Source organism: Anomaloglossus baeobatrachus, chromosome 4 (assembly GCF_048569485.1).
Source record: "Anomaloglossus baeobatrachus isolate aAnoBae1 chromosome 4, aAnoBae1.hap1, whole genome shotgun sequence".
In the NCBI taxonomy this organism is placed as follows: domain Eukaryota; kingdom Metazoa; phylum Chordata; class Amphibia; order Anura; family Aromobatidae; genus Anomaloglossus; species Anomaloglossus baeobatrachus.
In genome coordinates this window covers 78,040,835-78,064,083 of record NC_134356.1, presented here as the reverse complement: position 1 = coordinate 78,064,083, position 23,249 = coordinate 78,040,835, and the positions used below count along the sequence as shown (strand labels likewise).

At 50.3% G+C, this 23,249-nt stretch overlaps 1 protein-coding gene across 2 annotated transcripts in view; it reads right to left on the bottom strand.

Annotated features, from left to right (window-relative positions):
• Nucleotides 1–23,249, bottom strand: part of LOC142303218 (histidine--tRNA ligase, cytoplasmic-like) — an 81,323-nt gene that overhangs the window by 39,667 nt on the left and 18,407 nt on the right. The window contains exons 4-6 of one of the 2 annotated variants that reach the window (XM_075344431.1): nt 20,988–21,083; nt 10,511–10,636; nt 2,768–2,875 (exon numbers count right to left, since the gene is read on the bottom strand). In XM_075344431.1, coding sequence (XP_075200546.1) covers nt 2,768–2,875; nt 10,511–10,636; nt 20,988–21,083 — 330 coding nt within the window. The remainder of the gene's footprint in view (nt 1–2,767; nt 2,876–10,510; nt 10,637–20,987; nt 21,084–23,249) is intronic. The other variant, XM_075344432.1, reaches the window with a different exon arrangement.

Genomic DNA, 23,249 nt, shown 5'->3' with positions numbered 1-23,249 from the left:
TAGGAGATACCCCGGGAGGACATTGTTGGTCCAACTGAGGGGGGCCCGGGAACAACGATTCAACAGGGTCCCGTTGCTGAGATACCGGCCTGGACTGCAAGGCTTCTAGTATCTTAGCCATAGTCTCAGAGAGTTTAGCAAACTCAGTCCCCGTCACCTGGACAGTGTCAACAGGTGTCTCCCCCTGGGCCCCTCTTAGCATAGGCTCCGGCTGAAGAAGTGGCACAGGGGTCGAACACTGCACACAATGAGGGTCAGTGGAACCTGCCGGTAGTGGGGTCTTACAAGCGGCGCAGGCAGCATAATAAGCCTGTGTTTTGGCACCCCTGCCTTTTGTGGGCGCCATGCTATAGTTTTCCTTGAGTTACACAAAAGGGTATATAGCCAGAATGCACTGTGCTCATACAGTGTAAAGTATATATGATACACAAATAATGTACCAATACACTACAGCACCATGGGGCTAGCACCAACAGGTGCTGCTTACCAGCCGCCTAAAGCGGTTGTGAGGCCACCAGAGACCGTGTCTGGGTCTCCCAGGACTTGTCCCTCTTCTGCAGCGTCGGTGGAGCTGACAGGAATGGCTGCGGCGTCCTGACGAGATGAGGGAGCTGTGGGCGTGGCCGAGAAAGAGCGCGAACTGGTGCTCACACCGTGCACAGTGAGGGGGGTGGAGTATGTAAATCATACTCCAGCCCTCAGAGCTGCTCGCTCCGTGCAGCGTCCCGCCCTTCCCCCTGCCTGTCAGGGCTGAGGGTGGGAGAAAAGTAAACTAGGCCGCAAGGAAGCCGGGGACTCTAGTAATAAATGCGGCCGCCGTAAAAGCGCGGCCGGCGTGAAAGGCCCCGGCGAACTACAAGTCCCAGCCGCGCCGCAGTGTCCCATGGCAGCGGCGGTTAGTGCGGTAGCCCTTACATATAAACACACTCAGCGACGCTGAGTGTGTAATGGCACATATAGACCCGGTCAGCGCCGCGGTCCCCGGTGCACTAGCACACCCAGCAAAGCTGAGGTGATGCCGTGCGCGGTCCCCACAGGGATACAGAGTACCTCCAAGATGCAGGGCCATGTCCCTGAACGATACTCGGCTCCTATCCATCAGGCTCCACAGGAGTTGTGGATGGAGCACGGTCTCAGTGCCTGGAGACCGGTAAGATCCCACTTCACCCAGAGCCCAGAGGGGGATGGGGAAGGAAAGCAGCATGTGGGCTCCAGCCTCCGTACCCGCAATGGATACCTCAACCTTAACAACACCGCCGACAAGAGTGGGGTGAGAAGGGAGCATGCTGGGGGCCCTATATGGGCCCACTTTTCTTCCATCCGACATAGTCAGCAGCTGCTGCTGACTAATCTGTGGAGCTGTGCTGTGCGTGTCTGACCTCCTTCGCACAAAGCAAAAAACTGAGGAGCCCGTGGGAGCACGGGGGGTGTATAGGCAGAAGGGGAGGGGCCTAACACTTTTAAGTGTAGTACTTTGTGCGGCCTCCGGAGGCATAGCCTATACACCCAATTGTCTGGGTCTCCCAATAGAGCGAAAAAGAAAGAAGGTTTGAATTCTAAAAACACCATCCTAACTGTGAAACACGTGGGTGGCAGCATGATATTGTGGGGTTGTTTTGCTGCAGGAGGGACTGGTGGACTCCACAAAATAGATGGCATCATGAGGAAAGAAGATTATGTGGCAATACTGAAGCAACATCTCAAGACATCAGCCAGGAACTTAAAGCTTGGGCGAAAATGGGTCTACCAAACAGACAATGACCCGAAGCATACTGCCAAACTGGTTACAAAGTGGCTTCAAAGTGAATGTTTTGGAGTGGCCATCATAAACCCCTGATCTCAATCCTATTGAAAATTTATGGGCAAAGGTGCGAGCAAGATGACCTACAAATATGGCTCAGTTACACCAGTTCTGTCAGGAGGAATAAACCCAAATTCTTACCAACTATTGTTTGAAGATTGTGGAAGGAGATCCAAAATGGTTCACCCAAGTCATACAGTTAAGGACAATGGCACCAAATACTAATGAAATGTATGTAAACTTTTGACTTTGCAGAAAGTAATAAAATGCCTTAAAACATTCTCTCTCTAATTCTGGCATTTGGCAAATATAAATAATTTTGGTTCCTAATTGACCTAAAACAGGAAAGGTTTATTCTGATTTCATGTCAGATAGTGAGACAAACATGTAGAGGTCTCTTTTTAGATAGTGGATGGAAACTAATGGTTTCAACTGTAGCTGTCAGCTGTTTTGGCTCTTACATAGGTCAAACGCCACCATGTTCTCTCTGTGAAAGAGTGTGCCAGACTCCTCTGCCAACAGGTCATCTCCCGAAGAACAAAAGGATCGGCTAGCAACTTCAGCAGGCCATATCCTTATTTCCCTTCACAGATGATGAGTCAGGAGGTCCCCAAGTATATTATATTGTTCAGTGAGATCGCTGAGTTTAGTTGACTTAAGCCAAAATGTGTATGAGGACTTAATTATTACCTATCCCCATGAAAGGTGATAAATGTCTGATCTCTGTGAGGACCTTCACTGTACCCTCACCGATCATGAGAAGAGAAACCCGAGTAATCCAGTTTGATTGGAGGGGTGGTCACACGTGGACTCAGGTGGTCACGCTTATGGAGTAACTCTGTCGTAAAAGACTATGGGAATGCTGCAGATGGCCAACTACAACTCTTGACTATATTGGTCAGTATCCCACTGTTCCACGCAAAAAGGGGGAAAAAGAGCCGCCAATCTCGCGATCAGTCACCTTACCTTAATTAGAAAGTCTCCCAGCTCCAGCTCACTCAGTATTTCATGAACAATTTTCAGACATTCAGCATCAGGGATCATCGGATCATATTGTCCTGCAATGTCAAAGTCCTGGAGGGAAATGCAACAAACTATTTAGTACCCATTACCACCTCATTGGCCAAATAACAGCTCTAAAAGGTACCGTCAAATATAACGAGATCGCTAGCGAGATCGCTGCTGAGTCACGGTTTTGGTGACGCAGTAGCGATCTCGTTATGTGTGACATCTACCAGCGATCAGGCCCCTGCTGTGAGGTCGCCGGTCGTTGCAGAATGGTCCAGGCCATTTTCTTCAAAGGAGATGTCCTGCTGGGCAGGACACATCGCTGTGTTTGACACTGTGTGACAGGGTCACAGTGACTGCTGAGATCGTTATACAGGTCGCTACTGTGACCTGTATTGTTCCTGCATCGCTGGTAAGATCTGACTGTGTGACATCTCACCAGCGACTTACCAGCGATCCCTATCAGGTCGCATTATTTTCGTGATCGCTGGTAAGTCGTTGTGTGTGACTGGGCTTTAAGATTGAGCACCGAGCCTTGCCCTGGTTTTGCTGTTGCATAATTATACTCGATGTGTAGCTCCAGCCTACGTTCTCAGAATGGGCAGTGGGACCTCTAAGTCCAGTCCCCACATTCATCATCTTATGGCATTTCCTAGTAATATGCTATAACATTATATGATGGATACACCTCATTGGGCAGGGGGATAAAAAGGTACTTAGGGAATGTTAAAGAGCCCCAGCAATCCTTTGTTCTCCTCTGACATGGAAACCTAGATGGGACACTGGTAATCCTGTGCACAAGCTCACAGCTCTGTCTGAATACACCAGACTTCATACACAATACAAGCAGTTCATATATTCTTCTCTGGAAAAACACTGCATTCTTATACAGAATAAAAAACAAATTATACCTAGAAGGGCGGAATAAATCCTGTATACAGAGGTACTCCGTGGTTAGAACTGCCGTCTTGCAGAGCTAGGGTCCTGGGTGTCTCAGTGGTTAGCACTGCAGTCTTGCAGAGCTAAAACCTGTGGTGGCTCATTGGTTAGCTCTGCAGTCTTGCAGAGGTAGGGTCCTGGATGGCTCAGTGGTTAGCACTGTAGTCTTGCAGAGGTAGGGTCCTGGGTGGCTCAGTGGTTAGCACTGCAGTCTTGCAGAGCTAAAACCTGTGGTGGCTCATTGGCTCAGTGGTTAGCACTGCATTCTTGCAGTGCTGGGGTCCTGGGGTCAAATCAAAGACATACTGATAGGGAATTTAGATTGTGCGCTCTAATGGGAACAGTGTTGCCGATGTATGTAAAGCGCTGTGGAATTAATGGCGCTATATAAATAAATATCTACTACATAGATATTAAAAGAATAGACTGCTTTTATATACCATCATTTTTTTCATATCAGTCAAAGACCAAATAAGACCAATACTCTGCCCAATACCAGAAACATGACAAAGTGGAGGATAAGTGAAGTCAAATGACCAATGTAGCATTGGGTGCACATTATCTTTCTATGCATGTATTTTTGGCAAAGAAGGGAATTTTGTTTACTTACCGTAAATTCCTTTTCTTCTAGCTCCAATTGGGAGACCCAGACAATTGGGTGTATAGCTACTGCCTCCGGAGGCCACACAAAGTATTACACTTAAAAGTGTAAACCCCTCCCCTCTGCTATACACCCTCCCGTGCAACACGGGCTCCTCAGTTTTGGTGCAAAAGCAGGAAGGAGGAAACTTATAAATTGGTCTAAGGTAAATTCAATCCGAAGGATGTTCGGAGAACTGAAACCATGACCAAGAACAATTCAATCTGCACAACATGTGTACACAAGAAATAATAGCCCGAAGGGAACAGGGGCGGGTGCTGGGTCTCCCAATTGGCGCTAGAAGAAAAGGAATTTACGGTAAGTAAACAAAATTCCCTTCTTCTTTGTCGCTCCATTGGGAGACCCAGACAATTGGGACGTCCAAAAGCAGTCCCTGGGTGGGTAAAAGAATACCTCGGTAAAAGAGCCGTAAAACGGCTCCTTCCTACAGGTGGACAACCGCCGCCTGAAGGACTCGCCTACCTAAGTTGGCATCTGCCGAGCGTAGGTATGCACTAGATAGTGCTCCGTGAAGGCGTGCAGACTCAACCAGGTAGTCGCCTGACACCCCTGCTGAGCCGTAGTCTGGTGCAGTAACGCCCAGGACGCACCCACGGCTCTGGCAGAATGGGCCTTCAGATTTGAAGGAACCGGAAGCCCAGCAGAACGGTAGGCTTCAAGAATTGGTTCCTTGATCCACCGAGCCAAGTTGACTTGGGAGCTTGCGACCCTTTACGATGGCCAGCGACAAGGACAAAGAGCGCATCCGAGCGGCGCAGAGGCGCCGTACGAGAAATGTAGCGTCTGAGTGCTCTCACCAGACGTAACAAGTGCAAATCCTTTTCACATTGGTGAACCGGATGAGAACAAAAAGAAGGTAAGAAGATATCCTGATTGAGATGAACAGAGGATAACACCTTCGGGAGAAATTCCGGAACCGGACGCAGAACCACCTTGTCCTGGTGAAACACCAGGAAGGAGGGCTTTGCATGACAGCGCTGCTATGTCAGACACTCTGCGGAGTGACGTGACTGCCACCAGGAAGACCACCTTCTGCGAAAGTCGTGGAAAGAATATCAATCATTGGCTCGAAGGGTGGTTTCTGAAGAGCCGGTATCACCCTGTTCCGATCCCAGGGTTCTAGCCGACGCTTGTAAGGAGGGACTATGTGGCAAACCCCCTGCAGGAACGTGTGTACCTGAGGGAGTTCGGCTAGACGCTTTTGAAAACAACACAGAAAGCGCCGAAACTTGTCCCTTGAGGGAACCGAGAGACAACCCCTTTTCCATTCCGGATTGAAGGAAGGACAGAAAGTGGGCAAGGCGAATGGCCAGAGAGTAAAACTCTGACCAGAGCACCAGGATAAGAAGATCTTCCACGTCCTGTGGTAGATCTTGGCGGACGTTGGTTTCCTGTCTTGTCTCATAGTGGCAATGACCTCTTGAGATAACCCTGAAGACCTAGGATCCAGGACTCAATGGCTACGCAGTCAGGTTGAGAGCCGCAGCATTCAGATGGAAAAACGGCCCTTGAGACAGCACGGCAGGCCGGTCTGGTAGTGTCCACGGTTGGCCTACCGTGAGATGCCACAGATCCGTGTACCACGACCTCCTCGGCCAGTCTGGAGCGACGAGGATGGCGCGGCGGCAGTCGGATCTGATCCTGCGTAACGCTCTGTGCAGCAGTGCCAGAGGAGAAATACGTGAGGCAGTGGAAACTGCGACCAATCCTGAACTAATGCGTCTGCCGCCAGAGCTCTGTGATCTTGAGAACGTGCCATGAATGCCGGGACCTTGTTGTTGTGCCGGGACGTCAAAAGGTCGACGTCCGGCTTCCCCCAGCGGCAACAATCTCTTGAACCACGTCCGGTCGAAGAGACCATTCCCCTGCGTCCATGCCCTGGCGACTGAGAAAGTTTGCTTCCCAGTTTTCTACGCCCGGGATGTGAACTGCGGAGATGGTGGAGGCTGTGGCTTCCACCCACAGCAGAATCCGCCGGACTTGCTGGAAGGCTTGCCGACTGCTTGTGCCGCCTTGGTGGTTGATGTATGCCACCGCCGTGGCGTTGTCCGACTGAATTCGGATCTGCCTGCCTTCCAGCCACGGCTGGAACGCCTTTAGGGCTAGAACACTGCCCTCACCTCCAGAACATTGATCTGGAGGGAGGACTCTGCTGAGTCTATGTACCCTGAGCCCTGTGGCGGAGGAAGACTCCCTGACAGACTCGCGTCCGCCGTGACCACAGCCCAGGATGTGGGCAGGAAGGATTTTTCCTTCGCCAAGAGTGGAAAGAAGCCACCACTGAAGGGAGGCCATGGCTGCCCGAGAAGGAGCAACGTTCTTGTCGAGGGACGTCGATTTGCTGTCCCATTTGCGGAGAAAGTCCCAATAAAGTGTGCGCAGATGAATCTGCGCAAACGGGGCTGCCTCCATTGCTGCCACCAACTTCTCTAGGAAGTGCATGAGGCGCCTCAAAGGGTGTGACTGGGCTCGAAGGAACGATTGCACCCCTGTCAGTAGTGAACTCTGTTTGTCCAGCGGAAGGTTCACTATCGCTGAGAGAGAGTATGAAACTCTATGCCGAGATATGTCAGTGATTGGGCCGGTGTCAATTTTGACTTTAGGACAAATTGATGAACCACCCGAATCTCTGGAGAGTCTCTAGGGCAATGTTCAGGCTGTGTTGGCATGCCACCCGAGAGGGGGCCTTGACCAGCCGAATTGCCTGAGAGAGTAGGACCGCTACCACCGTTGTCATGACCTTGGTGAAGGCCCGTAGGGCTGTCACCAGGCCGGCAGTTAGTGCCACGAACAGAAAGTGTTCGTTCCCTATGGTGAAGCGCAGGAAGCGCTGATATTCTGGTACAATCGGCACGCGGAGATAAACATCCCTGATGTCGATTGATGCTAGGAAGCCTCCTTGGGCCATCAAAGGCGATGGCAAGCGGAGAGATTCCATCCGGAACCGTCAGGTTCTCTGTCCGTTGAGCAGTGTGAAGTCCAGAACAGGGCGGAGTGATCCGTCCTATCTGGTACCACGAGCAAGCTGGAGTAAAAAGCCGCGACTACGTTCTTGAATGGGAACGAGGATCGCAACTCCTCCTGCCTTCGGAGTGTTCACCGCCTGGAAACGTGCATCGGCTCGTTCGGGGGACGGAGATGCTCTGCAGCAACGAATCGGAGGACGAGAACTGAGCTCTATCCTGTGACCGTAAGACAGAATGTCTCCTACGTCGTTCTTGGACATGTGGGGACCACTCTCCTGACCTGGACCGCCATGCAGAAACGGTTCTCTGTGCATGGCGGAGGATGAAAATACCTCCGCCTGAGACGTCAAAGACGCTAAATGCGAAGTCCCGGGTGACCGCCCGGTCAAGAGACTGGAGGGCACTTTATGACACTGAGCCCAAACCTGAACAACGTCAGAGGGGAAGGGACAACGTGTGTTATAAGGCGTTCTGTGCTTCTGGACAGTATCTGTGAAGCCTTGAGAGCCACGTCCGGACAGAGTCCTGGGTTGCGACCTCCGCCCCATCCTCTAGAGGGTCCTCAAGCTGAGACCCTTGAAGAAGTCGGGAAAGATTCCAAGCAAGGCTGCTTAGCCGGACTGGGACTGCGGTTCGTGCTGGAGTTCACCGCGTAATAACTAGAGGCCACCCCAGGAACACGCTTCGTCGCAGACCGATAGAGGCCTGGGGCGATCCCGCAGTGCCCGGGGCCTGTGTAAGGGGCCGGGCTGGACTGCAAACACCTAGTCTCTTAGCCGACCATTTGTCCATAGCCTGAGACCTGGATAGTGCAAATGACCCAGAGAGCTTCTCAGCAAGCTGTAACTCTGTCCCTGCCGCCTGGACAGGGAACGCCGGCGAAGCTCAACAGTGCCCCCGACACCGGCTGAGCGAGAGCCACTGGCCCGAGCAATGTTCACAGTGATCACTGAGGATACATATGTACCGCCGAACTGTGAAACTGCATACAAACATTATATATTCATATATACAGTGCATCACATATACAGTTCATCACTCTAGGGGGCCCAGCATCAAGAAGAAGCCCCCTGGTGTACCGACCCTGAAGCAGTATTTGCTGCTGAAAATATGGCTGTCGGCGCACAGTGGATGGGGGAGCTGTGGGCGTAACCCCAAAAGTGCTGGAATCTGGTGCCCTGAGTGAAACGTGAGGGAGGCGGAGAACAGTCAAGTGTGCTCCAGCCGTCACTGCTAGCCTCCGACTGACCGTCCCGCCCTTCCCCCTGACTGGCAGGGCCAGGGGCGGGAGCTTAAGGCGGTAGGCCGCAAAGCCGGGAGCTAAAGTTACAGACCGCGGCCGGCCAGCAGGCGCGGTCGGCGCGGTAGTCGCGAAGTCTGAGGCGCAGGTGCTCTCTGCACCGTCCCCAAGGGGATACTGAGTACCTTGCGGGGATCAGTGCCGTAGCGTGAATAGTGAGGGGGGCGGAGGACAGCGAAGTGTGCTCCGGCCCTCACTGTCGGCGTCAGCCCGACTGTCCCGCCCTTCCCCCTGACTGGCAGGTCCGGGGGCGGTAATGAGTGAACAGTGCCCGGGAGGACTGTAAGGCTTCTCCTGGAGTAGCCAAAATTCAACAGTGCGACCATACTATATATAGATATGTGTGATCACCAGAATCCCTGCCTGGGCTCCCTGGTGTCTCTCCTCTCCAGCGTCAGAAGAGCTGACAGTAATGGCTGCCGGCACTCTGTGGGGAGGAGGGGGCCGTGGGCGTGCCCTAGAAAGTGCGGGAATCTAGTGCCCCATTGTGCTGAGTGAGGGGGGAGGAAGATACAGAGTATGCTCCAGCCCTCAGCGCTGACGTCCTGTGCAGCATCCCGCCCTTCCCCTGACTGGCAGGCCTGTGGGCGGGAATATGCGATACTAGGCCGCAAAAGCCGGGGACTAAATTTATAAGCGCGGCCCGCAAATAAGCGCGGCCGGCGCGGTAGTCCCCGGCGCACTAACACACCCAGCAGTGCTACAGTGTGTATGGCACAAGCGCTCCATGCGCGGTCCCCACGGGGACACAGAGTACCTCACAGGGCGGTCGGCGCGGTGGTCCCCCGGCGCACTAACACACCCAGCAGTGCTGCAGTGTATATGGCACCAGCGCTCCATGCGCGGTCCCCACGGGGACACAGAGTACCTCACAGTAGCAGGGCCTTGTCCCTGACGATACCCGGCTCCTGTATAGCAGATTCCCCAGGGGCTGCGGAGGGAGCACGGTCTCCTGTGCCTGGAGACCGATTAGGATCCCACTTCACCCAGAGCGCTAAAGGGATGGGGAAGGAAAACAGCATGTGGCTCCTGCCTATGTACCCGCAATGGGTACCTCAACCTTACCAACACCGCCGACCAGAGTGGGGTGAGAAGGGAGCATGCTGGGGGCCCTAATATGGGCCCTCTTTTCTTCCATCCGACATAGTCAGCAGCTGCTGCTGACTAAGATGTGGAGCTATGCGTGCATGTGTGCCTCCTTCGCACAAAGCATAAAAACTGAGGAGCCCGTGTTGCACGGGAGGGTGTATAGCAGAGGGGAGGGGTTTACACTTTTAAGTGTAATACTTTGTGTGGCCTCCGGAGGCAGTAGCTATACACCCAATTGTCTGGGTCTCCCAATGGAGCGACAAAGAAAAATAATTTTTGCAAATAGGCTTCATTAAAACTTTGCCTCTTTGCTGCAGTCTATTGCTGGCTGCAGAATGAGTTACCTGTAAATCCATCAGTGAGCTCGCTCTGATTACAAACTATAAAACTCCTTACTTTTCTTTTTCTGAGCTCCTCTGTGTTAAATTATGACCCCATCAAAGCAGAGGTGAACTTTGTGGTAGTAAATCAGCAGAGAGGCGCCCAGAAAAAGACAGATGAAAGGATTACAGCAATGTGCAAAGAGACAAATGAGTCTGCAGAAGGCTATAAAATGATCTTCAGAATAAAAAATAAACAAAAATCTTCCCCAAATGCTCCATTACGATCATTCCTCTAAATATCTCTAATGTAAAATTAACAAAATAGCAAACACAGACTGTAGTGTGTTTTAAGTAATATAATATACATGTATAGGCTTGGTCTGTATGTCATTTATATAACAGATAGTGTCTCCTAACACTTACACATTGGTAGAACTCTCTGTAGCGGCCTCTGGTCATAGCCGGGTTGTCCCTTCTGTAAACCTTAGCAATATGGTAACGCTTAATGTTGGTAATCTTGTTCATTGCCAAATAACGAGCAAATGGAACCTGGCGGCGGAGTGAAGGATTGCAATGCAGTAACACAAACATGGCAAGTGACGGACACAGGAAAGAAGGGAATTTTGTTACTTACCGTAAATTCCTTTTCTTCTAGCTCCTATTGGGAGACCCAGACGATTGGGTGTATAGCACTGCCTCCGGAGGCCACACAAAGCAATTACACTCAAAAGTGTAAGGCCCCTCCCCTTCTGGCTATACACCCCCAGTGGGATCACTGGCTCACCAGTTTTAGTGCAAAAGCAAGAAGGAGGAAAGCCAATAACTGGTTTAAACAAATTCACTCCGAAGTAACGTCGGAGAACTGAAAACCGTTCAACATGAACAACATGTGTACCCGAAAAACAACCAAAAATCCCGAAGGACAACAGGGCGGGTGCTGGGTCTCCCAATAGGAGCTAGAAGAAAAGGAATTTACGGTAAGTAACAAAATTCCCTTCTTCTTCGGCGCTCCATTGGGAGACCCAGACGATTGGGACGTCCAAAAGCTGTCCCTGGGTGGGTAAAGAATACCTCATGTTAGAGCTGCAAGACAGCCCTCCCCTATAGGGAGGCAACTGCCGCCTGCAGGACTCTTCTACCTAGGCTGGCGTCCGCCGAAGCATAGGTATGCACCTGATAATGTTTGGTGAAAGTGTGCAGACTCGACCAGGTAGCTGCCTGGCACACCTGTTGAGCCGTAGCCTGGTGTCGCAGTGCCCAGGACGCACCCACGGCTCTGGTAGAATGGGCCTTCAGCCCTGATGGAACCGGAAGCCCAGCAGAACGGTAGGCTTCAAGAATTGGTTCTTTGATCCATCGAGCTAGGGTGGCCTTAGAAGCCTGCGACCCTTTGCGCTTCCCAGCGACAAGGACAAAGAGTGCATCCGAACGGCGCAAGGGCGCCGTGCGGGAAATGTAGATTCTGAGTGCTCTCACCAGATCCAACAAATGTAAATCCTTCTCATACCGATGAACTGCATGAGGACAAAACGAAGGCAAAGAGATATCCTGATTAAGATGAAAAGAGGATACCACCTTCGGGAGAAACTCCTGAATGGGGCGCAGCACTACCTTGTCCTGATGGAAGACCAGGAAGGGAGCCTTGGATGATAGCGCTGCCAGCTCAGACACTCTCCGAAGAGATGTGATCGCTACTAGAAAAGCCACTTTCTGTGATAGTCTAGAAAGTGAAACCTCCCTCAGAGGCTCGAAGGGCGGCTTCTGGAGGGCAACTAGTACCCTGTTCAGATCCCATGGATCTAACGGCCGCTTGTACGGGGGTACGATATGGCAAACCCCCTGTAGGAACGTGCGCACCTTAGGAAGGCGTGCCAAACGCCTCTGAAAAAAGACGGATAGCGCCGAGACCTGACCTTTAAGGGAGCCGAGCGACAAACCTTTTTCTAACCCAGATTGCAGGAAAGAAAGAAAGGTAGGCAATGCAAATGGCCAGGGGGACACTCCCTGAGCAGAGCACCAGGATAAGAATATCCTCCACGTTCTGTGGTAGATCTTAGCGGACGTGGGCTTCCTAGCCTGTCTCATGGTGGCAACGACCCCTTGGGATAATCCTGAAGACGCTAGGATCCAGGACTCAATGGCCACACAGTCAGGTTCAGGGCCGCAGAATTCCGATGGAAAAACGGCCCTTGGGACAGTAAGTCTGGTCGGTCTGGTAGTGCCCACAGTTGGCCGACCGTGAGCTGCCACAGATCCGGATACCACGCCCTCCTCGGCCAGTCTGGGGCGACGAGTATGACGCGGCTGCAATCGGATCTGATCTTGCGTAGCACTCTGGGCAAGAGTGCCAGAGGTGGAAACACATAAGGGAGCCGGAACTGCGACCAATCTTGCACTAGGGCGTCTGCCGCCAGCGCTCTTTGATCGCGAGACCGTGCCATGAAGTTTGGGACATTGTTGTTGTGCCGGGACGCCATGAGGTCGACGTCCGGCCTTCCCCATCGGCGACAGATTTCCTGAAACACGTCTGGGTGAAGGGACCATTCCCCTGCGTCCATGCCCTGGCGACTGAGGAAGTCTGCTTCCCAGTTTTCTACGCCGGGGATGTGAACTGCGGATATGGTGGAGGCCGTGGCTTCCACCCACATCAGAATCCGCCGGACTTCCTGGAAGGCTTGCCGACTGCGTGTCCCCCCTTGGTGGTTGATGTATGCCACCGCTGTGGAGTTGTCCGACTGAATTCGGATCTGCCTTCCTTCCAGCCACTGCTGGAAGGCTAGTAGGGCAAGATACACTGCTCTGATTTCCAGAACATTGATCTGAAGGGTGGACTCCTGCTGAGTCCACGTACCCCGAGCCCTGTGGTGGAGAAAAACTGCTCCCCACCCTGACAGACTCGCGTCTGTCGTGACCACCGCCCAAGACGGTGGTAGGAAGGATCTTCCCTGTGATAATGAGGTGGGAAGAAGCCACCACTGCAGAGCTGCAGAGAGTCCTTGGCCGTCTGGGAAAGGGAGACTTTCCTGTCCAGGGATTTTGACTTCCCGTCCCATTGGCGGAGAATGTCCCATTGAAGTGGGCGCAGATGAAACTGCGCAAACGGAACCGCCTCCATTGCCGCCACCATCTTCCCGAGGAAGTGCATGAGGCGTCTTAAGGAGTGCGACTGACTTTGAAGGAGAGCCTGCACCCCAGTCTGTAGAGACCGCTGCTTGTCCAGCGGAAGCTTCACTATCGCTGAGAGAGTATGAAACTCCATGCCAAGATACGTTAGTGATTGGGTCGGTGACAGATTTGACTTTGAGAAGTTGATGATCCACCCGAACGTCTGGAGAGTCTCCAGTGCAACAGTCAAGCTGAGTTGGCATGCCTCTTGAGAGGGTGCCTTGACCAGTAGATCGTCCAAGTAAGGGATCACAGAGTGTCCCTGAGAGTGCAAGACTGCTACCACTGCCGCCATGATCTTGGTGAACACCCGTGGGGCTGTCGCCAGACCAAATGGCAGAGCTACGAACTGAAGATGGTCGTCTCCTATCACGAAGCGTAGAAAGCGTTGGTGCTCTGTAGCAATCGGCACGTGGAGATAAGCATCCTTGATGTCTATTGATTCTAGGAAATCTCCTTGAGACATTGAGGCAATGACTGAGCGGAGGGATTCCATCCGGAACCGCCTGGCGTTCACATGCTTGTTGAGCAGTTTTAGGTCCAGAACAGGACGGAATGAGCCGTCCTTTTTTGGCACCACAAAGAGATTGGAGTAAAAACCTTGACCTCGTTCCTGAAGAGGAACAGGGACCACCACTCCTTCTGCTCTTAGAGAATTCACCGCCTGCAGAAGGGCATCTGCTCGGTCGGGATGTGGGGAAGTTCTGAAGAACCGAGGCGGAGGACGAGAACTGAACTCTATCCTGTACCCGTGAGACAAAATGTCTGTTACCCACCGGTCTTTGACCTGTGGCAGCCAAATGTCGCAAAAGCGGGAGAGCCTGCCACCGACCGAGGATGCGGAGGGAGGCGGCCGAAAGTCATGAGGCAGCCGCCTTGGAAGCGGTACCTCCGGTTGCTTTCTTGGGGCGTGAGTGAGCCCGCCAGGAATCAGAGCTCCTTTGCTCTTTCTGAGTCCCTTTGGACGAGGAGAATTGGGGCTTGCCCGAGCCTCGAAAGGACCGAAACTTCGACTGCCACTTCCTCTGTGGAGGTTTGCTTGATCTGGGCTGGGGTAAGGAGGAGTCCTTACCTTTGGACTGTTTAATGATTTCCGCCAATTGCTCACCAAACAGTCTGTCTCCAGATAATGGCAAGCTGGTTAAACATTTTTTAGAAGCAGAATCTGCTTTCCATTCCTTTAACCACAAGGCTCTGCGCAAAACTACAGAGTTGGCGGATGCCATTGAGGTACGGCTCGTAGAGTCCAGTACCGCATTGATAGCGTAGGTCGCAAACGCAGACATTTGCGTAGTTAGGGACGCCACTGGCGGTACTGCTGGACGTATGAGAGAGTCCACCTGTGCCAGACCAGCTGAAATAGCTTGGAGCGCCCACACGGCCGCGAATGCTGGAGCAAACGACGCGCCAATAGCTTCATAGACAGATTTCAACCAAAGGTCCATCTGTCTGTCATTGGCATCTTTAAGTGAAGCCCCATCCTCCACTGCAACTATGGATCTAGCTGCAAGTCTGGATATTGGAGGGTCCACTTTTGGACACTGGGTCCAGCGTTTGACCACGTCAGGGGGAAAAGGATAACGTGTATCCTTAAGGCGTTTAGAAAAACGCTTGTCCGGATAAGTATTGTGTTTCTGGATGGATTCTCTGAAGTCAGAGTGGTCCAGAAAAGTACTCAATTTACGCTTGGGATACAGGAAATGGAATTTCTCCTGCTGTGCAGCTGCCTCCTCTGCAGAAGGGGCTGGGGGAGAAATATCCAACAGCCTATTGATGGCCGCTATAAGGTCATTTACCATGGCGTCACCATCTGGCGTATCCAAATTGAGTGCGGCGTCAGGACAAGACTCCTGATCACCCACCTCTGAGCCATCATATAGAGACCCTTCTCGCTGAGACCCTGATCCGCGTGATGACGTGGAGGGTCTCTCCCAGCGAGCTCGCTTAGGCGGACTGGGACTGTCATCGGAGTCAGAGCCCTCAGCCTGTGATGCCTGGGACCCCCTTGAATTACGGATTAATTCCAGCTGAGGGGGGCCGGGGAACATAGACACAGCGGTGTCCATGGTCTGAGCAACTGGCCTGGACTGCAAGGTCTCCAGGATTTTTGTCATAGTCACAGACATTTTATCAGCAAAGACTGCAAATTCTGTCCCCGTCACCGGGGTAGGGTTCACAGGCGTCTCTGCCTGGGCTACCACCACAATAGGCTCTGGCTGACGAAGTGCCACTGGGACTGAACATTGCACACAATGAGAGTCGTTGGAGCCTGCTGGTAGATTAGCCCCACATGCTGTACAAGCAGTGTATACAGCCCGTGCCTTGGCACCCTTGCGTTTTGCGGATGACATGCTGTTGTCTCCTCAAAGCAATATAAGGTGTACAGCCAAGAAGCGACCTTACAGTGCAGTACACAAATATAACACTGTGGCACTAGTGGGGCCGCACGTATGTACTGCTTACCGCCCGCTTAGCGCGGGTGTGTGGTCGCCAGAAAACCCTTAGCCTGGGTCCCTCAGAGCCTGCGTCCGTTCTCCAGCCAGACTGCATGTGTATAATGGCTGCCGGCGTCCTGGGGAGCTGCAAGCCTGGGGGCGGGCCTAGGGCGTGCACAGAGAAAAAGCGCGAAGCCTGTGTCCTACTGTGCTCAGTGAGAGGGCTGGAGCATGTAAATCGTGCTCCAGCCCTCGGCGCTGCCGATTGAACAACGTCTCTCCCCTACCCTGATTGACAGGGTGGGGGGCGTTAACGAAGCGGAGCTAGGCCGCAGTAAACCGGGGACTAAAGTTAGAAGCGCCGCCGCCGTAAAAGCGCGGTCGGCGCGTCCCCGGCGCACTACAAGTCGCAGCTGCGCCGCCGCTCCAGGGGCGGTCGGCGCGGCGATCCACACACATAAAGTCCCCCAGTAATCTGCGGGGACTATAAGCCCAGCGCACAGCGCTACAGTCCCCGGCGCACTAGCACACCCAGCAAGCCTGGGGTGTGCGTGGCCTGCCATACGGGGACACAGAGTACCTGAAAGTTGCAGGGCCTTGTCCCTGAACGGCACTCCCGCTCCACATCCAGCAGGTTCTATGGGTCTGTGGATGGAGCCCGGCCTCAGGGCTTGGTGGCCGGTAAGATCCCACTTCCTCAGAGCCCCTCAGGGGGATGGGGAAGGAAAACAGCATGTGGGCTCCAGCCTCCGTACCCGCAATGGGTACCTCAACCTTACAAACCACAAGTGGGGTAAGAAGGGAGCATGCTGGGGGCCCCATATGGGCCCTCTTTTCTTCCATCCGATATAGTCAGCAGCTACTGCTGACTAAACAGTGGAGCTATGCGTGGATGTCTGACCTCCTTCGCACAAAGCAGAAAACTGGTGAGCCAGTGATCCCACTGGGGGTGTATAGCCAGAAGGGGAGGGGCCTTACACTTTTTAGTGTAATTGCTTTGTGTGGCCTCCGGAGGCAGTGCTATACACCCAATCGTCTGGGTCTCCCAATGGAGCGCCGAAGAAAATGTAATAAGTACATTACAATTAAATATATTTAATATTGTGAGTATATATATATATATATATATATATATATATATATATATATATTATATATATATACATACATACATATACACACACACACGTACAGTGTATCAGAAAAGTGAGTGCACGCCTAACATTTCTGTACATATTTATAGGAAGCTTGCCAACACCCTGAAATTGAGCTGCAGCATGATGGCCAACACCATACATCTGTTTAACTAGAGAGGTTCCAGTCAGAGCAGGCCTCGCCATGGTCGACCAAAGAAGTTGAGTGCACATGCTTAGTGTTTGGGTCGGTCAGCCTATCTGTGCTCAGACCATATGCTGCAGGTCTGTTGTCCCAGAAGGAAGCCTCTTCTAAAGATGATCCACAAGAAAGCCCACAAACAGTTTGCTGAAGACAAACAGACTAAGGACATTGATTACTGGAATCATGTCCTGTGGTCTGATGAGACCAAGATACATTTATTTGGTTCAAATGGTGTCAAGTGTGTGTGGTGGCAAAAAGGTGAGGAGTACAAAGACAAGTGCATCATGCCTACTGTCAAGCATGGTGGTGGAAGAGTCATGGTTTTGGGCTACATGGGTGCAGCCCCAGAAAACTAGACCCCAGGGCAGTATTCCAACATGATAACCATAAACACCCCTCCAAGACGAGCACTGTTGCTAAAGAGACCAATGGTAAAGGTGCTGGACTGGCCAAGCATGTCTCCAGACTTAAACCCTATTGAGCATCTGTGGGGCTTTCTCAAATAGAAGGTGGAGGAGCGCAAGGTTTCTAACATCCACCAGCATCATGATGTCATCATGGAGGATGGAAGAGGATCCCAATGGCTCCTGTGAAGCTCTAGTGAACTCCATGCCCAAGAGCGTTAAGCCAGTGCTGGAAAATAATGGTGGCCACACAAAAAAAAAAAACGTTTTGGGCACAATTTGTCCATTTTCACTTAGGGATGTACTCACTTATGTTGCCAGTGGTTTAGACATTAATCACTATGTGTTTAGTTCAGGGGTGGGCAATTAATTTTCCCATGGGGCCGCATGAGAAATTGGGATGGTTTTTAGAGGGCCGGACTAATATAATTAACTCAGTTTTACCCAATACTGTATATAGCATATATACTATCCCTTCATATACAAACAGTAAGTTACGGACTGTGTGACCCCTCGTGGCCCTGCACGCACACATGTCCTTTTTTTCTCTGGCAGCACAGGTGTCACACGGACCGCACACTGATGTGATCTGTGTGACATCAGTGTGACAAATACCAGAGAAAACACGGGTCTTTTTAATAAAAAGATTTTCTATATTTACCTCTCTCCAGCGCTGCTGTCTCTGGCTCTGCTGCCTCCCGCTCCTTATCGCTGGTAATTATACTCACTGAATATTCACTGCAGTGAGCAGCTGGAAGCAGGGACAGCGCTGGGGACCGCATCGCTAGGTGAGTATACAGGTGTGTGTGTATGTTGAGAACCTGGAAGCCGGAGCATCTCGGGGACTCGTCACAGTTCCCAATGAACTCTGATGAACCCATGAAGCTGTAGCGTGGGTGTCGCAGGATGGTCATCAAAGTTCATTGGAAACTCTGATGACCTCCTGGAGGTCACTGTGCTTGCAGAATACTCACCTGTCCCTGCGGTGACGTCCTCAACGGTGCTGTGCCCGGTGCGGTCATCGCGATGCTCCGGCTTCCAGGTCCTGAGTGCGGTGAATAATCAATGAATGAGCAGTGGTCAGGAGCGGGAGGCAGCAGAGCTGAAGAAAGCAGGTAAATATGGAAAATCTTTTTATTTCACAGACTCGTGTTTTCTCCGGTACCTGTCACATGTATGCAAACAGGTACCGGAGAAACGCAATCAGGCCCTGTAATGGCGGTATGGCGCTGCAGGGGGCGGGGAGAGAGCACGTGGTACCCGATGTAACTCCAGTACCACTCGCAGTTACGGGCTTTTCTCTCTGCACGCACGCACACATACATACACACACGCACACGCTATATACATATATACACAAACAATCCCCATATAATACATCACTACACCCCCATATACACCTGTAATATACATCACTGCACCCCCATATACACCTGTAATATACATCACTACACCCCCATATACACCTGTAATATACATCACTACACCCCTATATACACCTGTAATATACATCACTGCACCCCCATATACACCTGTAATATACATCACTACACCCCCATATACACCTGTAATATACATCACTACACCCCCATATACACCTGTAATATACATCACTGCACCCCTATATACACCTGTAATATACATCACTACACCCCTATATACACCTGTAATATACATCACTTCACCCCCATATACACCTGTAATATACATCACTGCACCCCCATATACACCTGTAATATACATCACTACACCCCCATATACACCTGTAATATACATCACTGCACCCCTATATACACCTGTAATATACATCACTACACCCATATACACACGTAATATACATCACTTCACCCCATATACACTTGTAATATACATCACTACACCCCCATATACACCTGTAATATACATCACTGCACCCCCATATACACCTGTAATATACATCACTGCACCCCAATATACACCTGTAATATACATCACTACACCCCCAATATACACCTGTAATATACATCACTACACCCCCATATACACCTGTAATATACATCACTGCACCCCTATATACACCTGTATTATACATCACTACACCCCCATATACACCTGTAATATACATCACTACACCCTTATATACACTTGTAATATACATCACTACACCCCCATATACACCTGTAATATACATCACTACACCCCTATATACACTTGTAATATACATCACTACACCCCTATATACACCTGTAATATACATCACTACACCCCCATATACATCTGTATTATACATCACTACACCCCCATATACATCTGTAATATACATCACTGCACCCCCATATATATACATGTAATATACATCACATCACTACACCCCTATATACACCTGTAATATACATCACTACACCCCCATATACACCTGTATTATACATCACTACACCCCCATATACACCTGTAATATACATCACTACACCCCCATATACATCTGTAATATACATCATTACACCCCCATATATACATGTAATATACATCACTACACCCCTATATACACCTGTAATATACATCACTGCACCCCTATATACACCTATAATATACATCACTACACCCCTATATACACTTGTAATATACATCACTACATCCACATATACATCACTAGACCCCTATATACTACACCTGTAAAACTACATTGCCATATACTACATCACTACACCCAAATATTAGTCACCAGTTACTCCCTCCCTCCCTCCCCCCACTGTCTCCTCAGGTTTCTAGTCACCACTCATCTTTCCCTCCTCAGGCACCTCCGTACGGGCTCCCGCTGACATCCTCTTCTCTTGTACGGCCCCCCGCTGAGCTGCTTCCTCTCTCCATAGAGGCCCCGGCTGCTGCATCTTCTTCTCCTGCCGGGCGGGAACTTTTCAAATGACACACACGCGCGCCGTACTGACGACATCAGGGCGCGCGCGTGTGTGTCACAGAGAAAGTGCCGGCAGGAAACAGAGGACAGATTCCTGCGTTCCGCTGCTGCAGTATCTGTCCTCTGTTCCTTGCCGGCACGCAGCGGGTGATGAGGGCAATCTGACCACGGGCCGCCCGGAGCCTGGAGCTCCGGACAACAGGTCAGATTGCCCTCATCAGTGACCGGCCAGCAAGGACGCCCGGAGCCAGGCGGGCCGGTCACAGAGAGTAGGCGGGCCGGATGTGGCCCGCGGGCCGCCCCTTGCCCAGGTCTGGTTTAGTTATTTAGAGGACACCAAATTTACACTGTTATGCAAGCTGCACACTGACTACATTATATTGTATCGAAGTATCATCTCTTCAGTGTTGTCCCGTGAAAAAAATAAAATTTTTCAAAAAAATGTGTGGGGTGTACTCACTTGTGTGATATACAATAGTATATATTACATACACACACATGCTTTGAAAGCTATAGTTTCAACTGAATAAAAAACCTAAAAAGGAAAACTATTTGTCAGTGTCCGATAGAAGGGCGGTGCACATCCTTGATCGCTCTCCAGTCCAACTTCTAATATCAGCACCAATGAGAAAACCAAGGCCGATACCTTCTTTTTAAAAGGATACAGTGAGATCATAACGTAAAGACAGCAATTCACCGCCCTGATCTTTCAGGTCATATATTAGCTTAGAATCTTCTCCATACTTTCCCGTTAGTGTTTCCTGAAAAATAGAGATCAGATGTCTTACAAAATAAAAATTGAAAATGAACTGTCCATGATACATGAGCAAGACATGAATACACAAATGAGCTCTGCTATAAATGCTAAAATATGTCTGACTATACTTGTTACTTGAGTTGAGCACTTTCAGAACTGCTGGACTCGAGGATTGAGCACCTGAGCATTTTAGTCCTCACCCATCTCTAATCACCACCCAAAAAAGTGGTGACATATCCTAGCGATTTACCAGTACACTGGTTGTTTGTGTATTTTTAGCTTTGTATGCAGCTTCAGATAAATAATTGCAAAGTTACTTATATGGGAGTCAAGACAATGTATAAGGGCTTGCTTTTCCTACACTATGGACTGGAAAATATACTGCCATGCCTATACTTCACGTGACTAGAAAGTCTTGTAGCCCACCCAGCTTGACATGGGTGCTCAAGAGCACCTGATGGCTCCCAATACTTTTTATGGCTTTTTACATCCCATTCTGCAGGCCGTCACATCACTTCTCATTACACTGTCTACTTATTCAGAGGTATCTTGAGAATCCCGGGGAGGTTACCCATCTCACGTCTAATGTCCTTTCATAAATCAGTTGCGTTTTTCATGTATTAATAAAAACTGACTATAAAGGTGGCGCTCTACTGTAATGTAATATTAATGCAGTATAATTAATATTACATCAAGTAAACTGATGGGAACTAGCTGTTCTCTCTATAGACACTGGGGAGACCGGTCTCTTATCTGTTTTAACCTTTTACTTTTATGGACTTTTTAGCAGCTCTGGTGAAATTGCAACTATAACTGTGGACAACTCAAGTCTTCCAGGCTTATTTTTCCCCACAGGATCATGGAGTATAACTCCCATCATACAACGGCATGCTAAAGTCGGTTCTTCAATCCCAGAAGTGGGTGTGTGGGTTTACCAAGATAAAATAAGATTTCATCTCCTGAGATATACAGTGCTCTGCAAAAATTAGTACACCCCATTTGAAAAGTATGATTTTAATCAACACGAGAAATTTCCAAAACTACGACAAGACATTTTTTTTTAATCTATAGCATTGAAAGTAAGGTGCCCAGACAGGTAGATTTTTAACTCAGATAGAGGCATTTAAGTTAGGGTGCCGGTATATTGAGATCACCTTGACGCTGGCTATCGGGCTCTCATGCATTGGTTCATATAAAAGCTAAGTATCTCTTTTTCAAATATTCCTATAGCAGTAATGTAATACCAGAGTTCACTTATTCATTGTTACCATTCTAGTGTCCACCTGTATGTGTTTTGTAGTTATATTGTGTTTTCAGCTAGCACTTGTTCATACCTGTTGTATGCGGGGTCAGTCTCTTTGATATATTTTGGCCACATGGCCAGACTCGGAAGAGAAGGAGCACTATTAGACTTCTGGAGTGTAGAGTTTCATAGAATAGTTTGTAGACTCTATATACAGAGCCAGTAAGTGCCAGAATAACAGAAACCTCACTCAAATGAGCCAAATTTGGAAATCACACCCCTTAGGCCAGGGCCACACGGGGGACTAGTGAAATCCTCGCATGATACTCGGCGCCCGCTGGCAGCACAGTGGGAGGCAAGTGTTATGCGAGTGTCACTGCCACTGAGGTTCGATCATACCACAGCTGCAGGGGGCAGGCCAGCGCTGAGGAGCGTCGGGAGGGATTTATCTCCCCCTCTCCTCCATAGCCGGCTACGCACTGCACTCGCGATACACCGGTGTACTGCGAGTGCAGTGCGATTTTTCTCTCGCCCCATAGACTTGAATGGGTGCGAGAGAAACGAGGATCGCACTACAGTCGCAGCATGCTGCGATTCTTTTCTTGGTCCGATTAGGGCTGAGAAAATAAATCCATTAGGACTGAGAAAATAAATCGCTCATGGGTGCTGGGACACAGGCTAATATTGGTCCGAGTGGAATGCGATGTTTTATTGCATTCCACTTGCACCGGTTTTCATGCCATTTGTCTTGGGCCTAAGGGAATTCATCTATTGGTGTAGTGATTATTTTGAATCCATGAGTGTTTTCCAGAAACAAGCAGCAATGGATGTTGCAGAGTGAAAGTGGAAATCTGCCATTTTAGTGCTGGGACATTGTGTACAACCTGAGATTCTAGAAACCTGCCTCCTGTAAATTCAGCAGGCCCT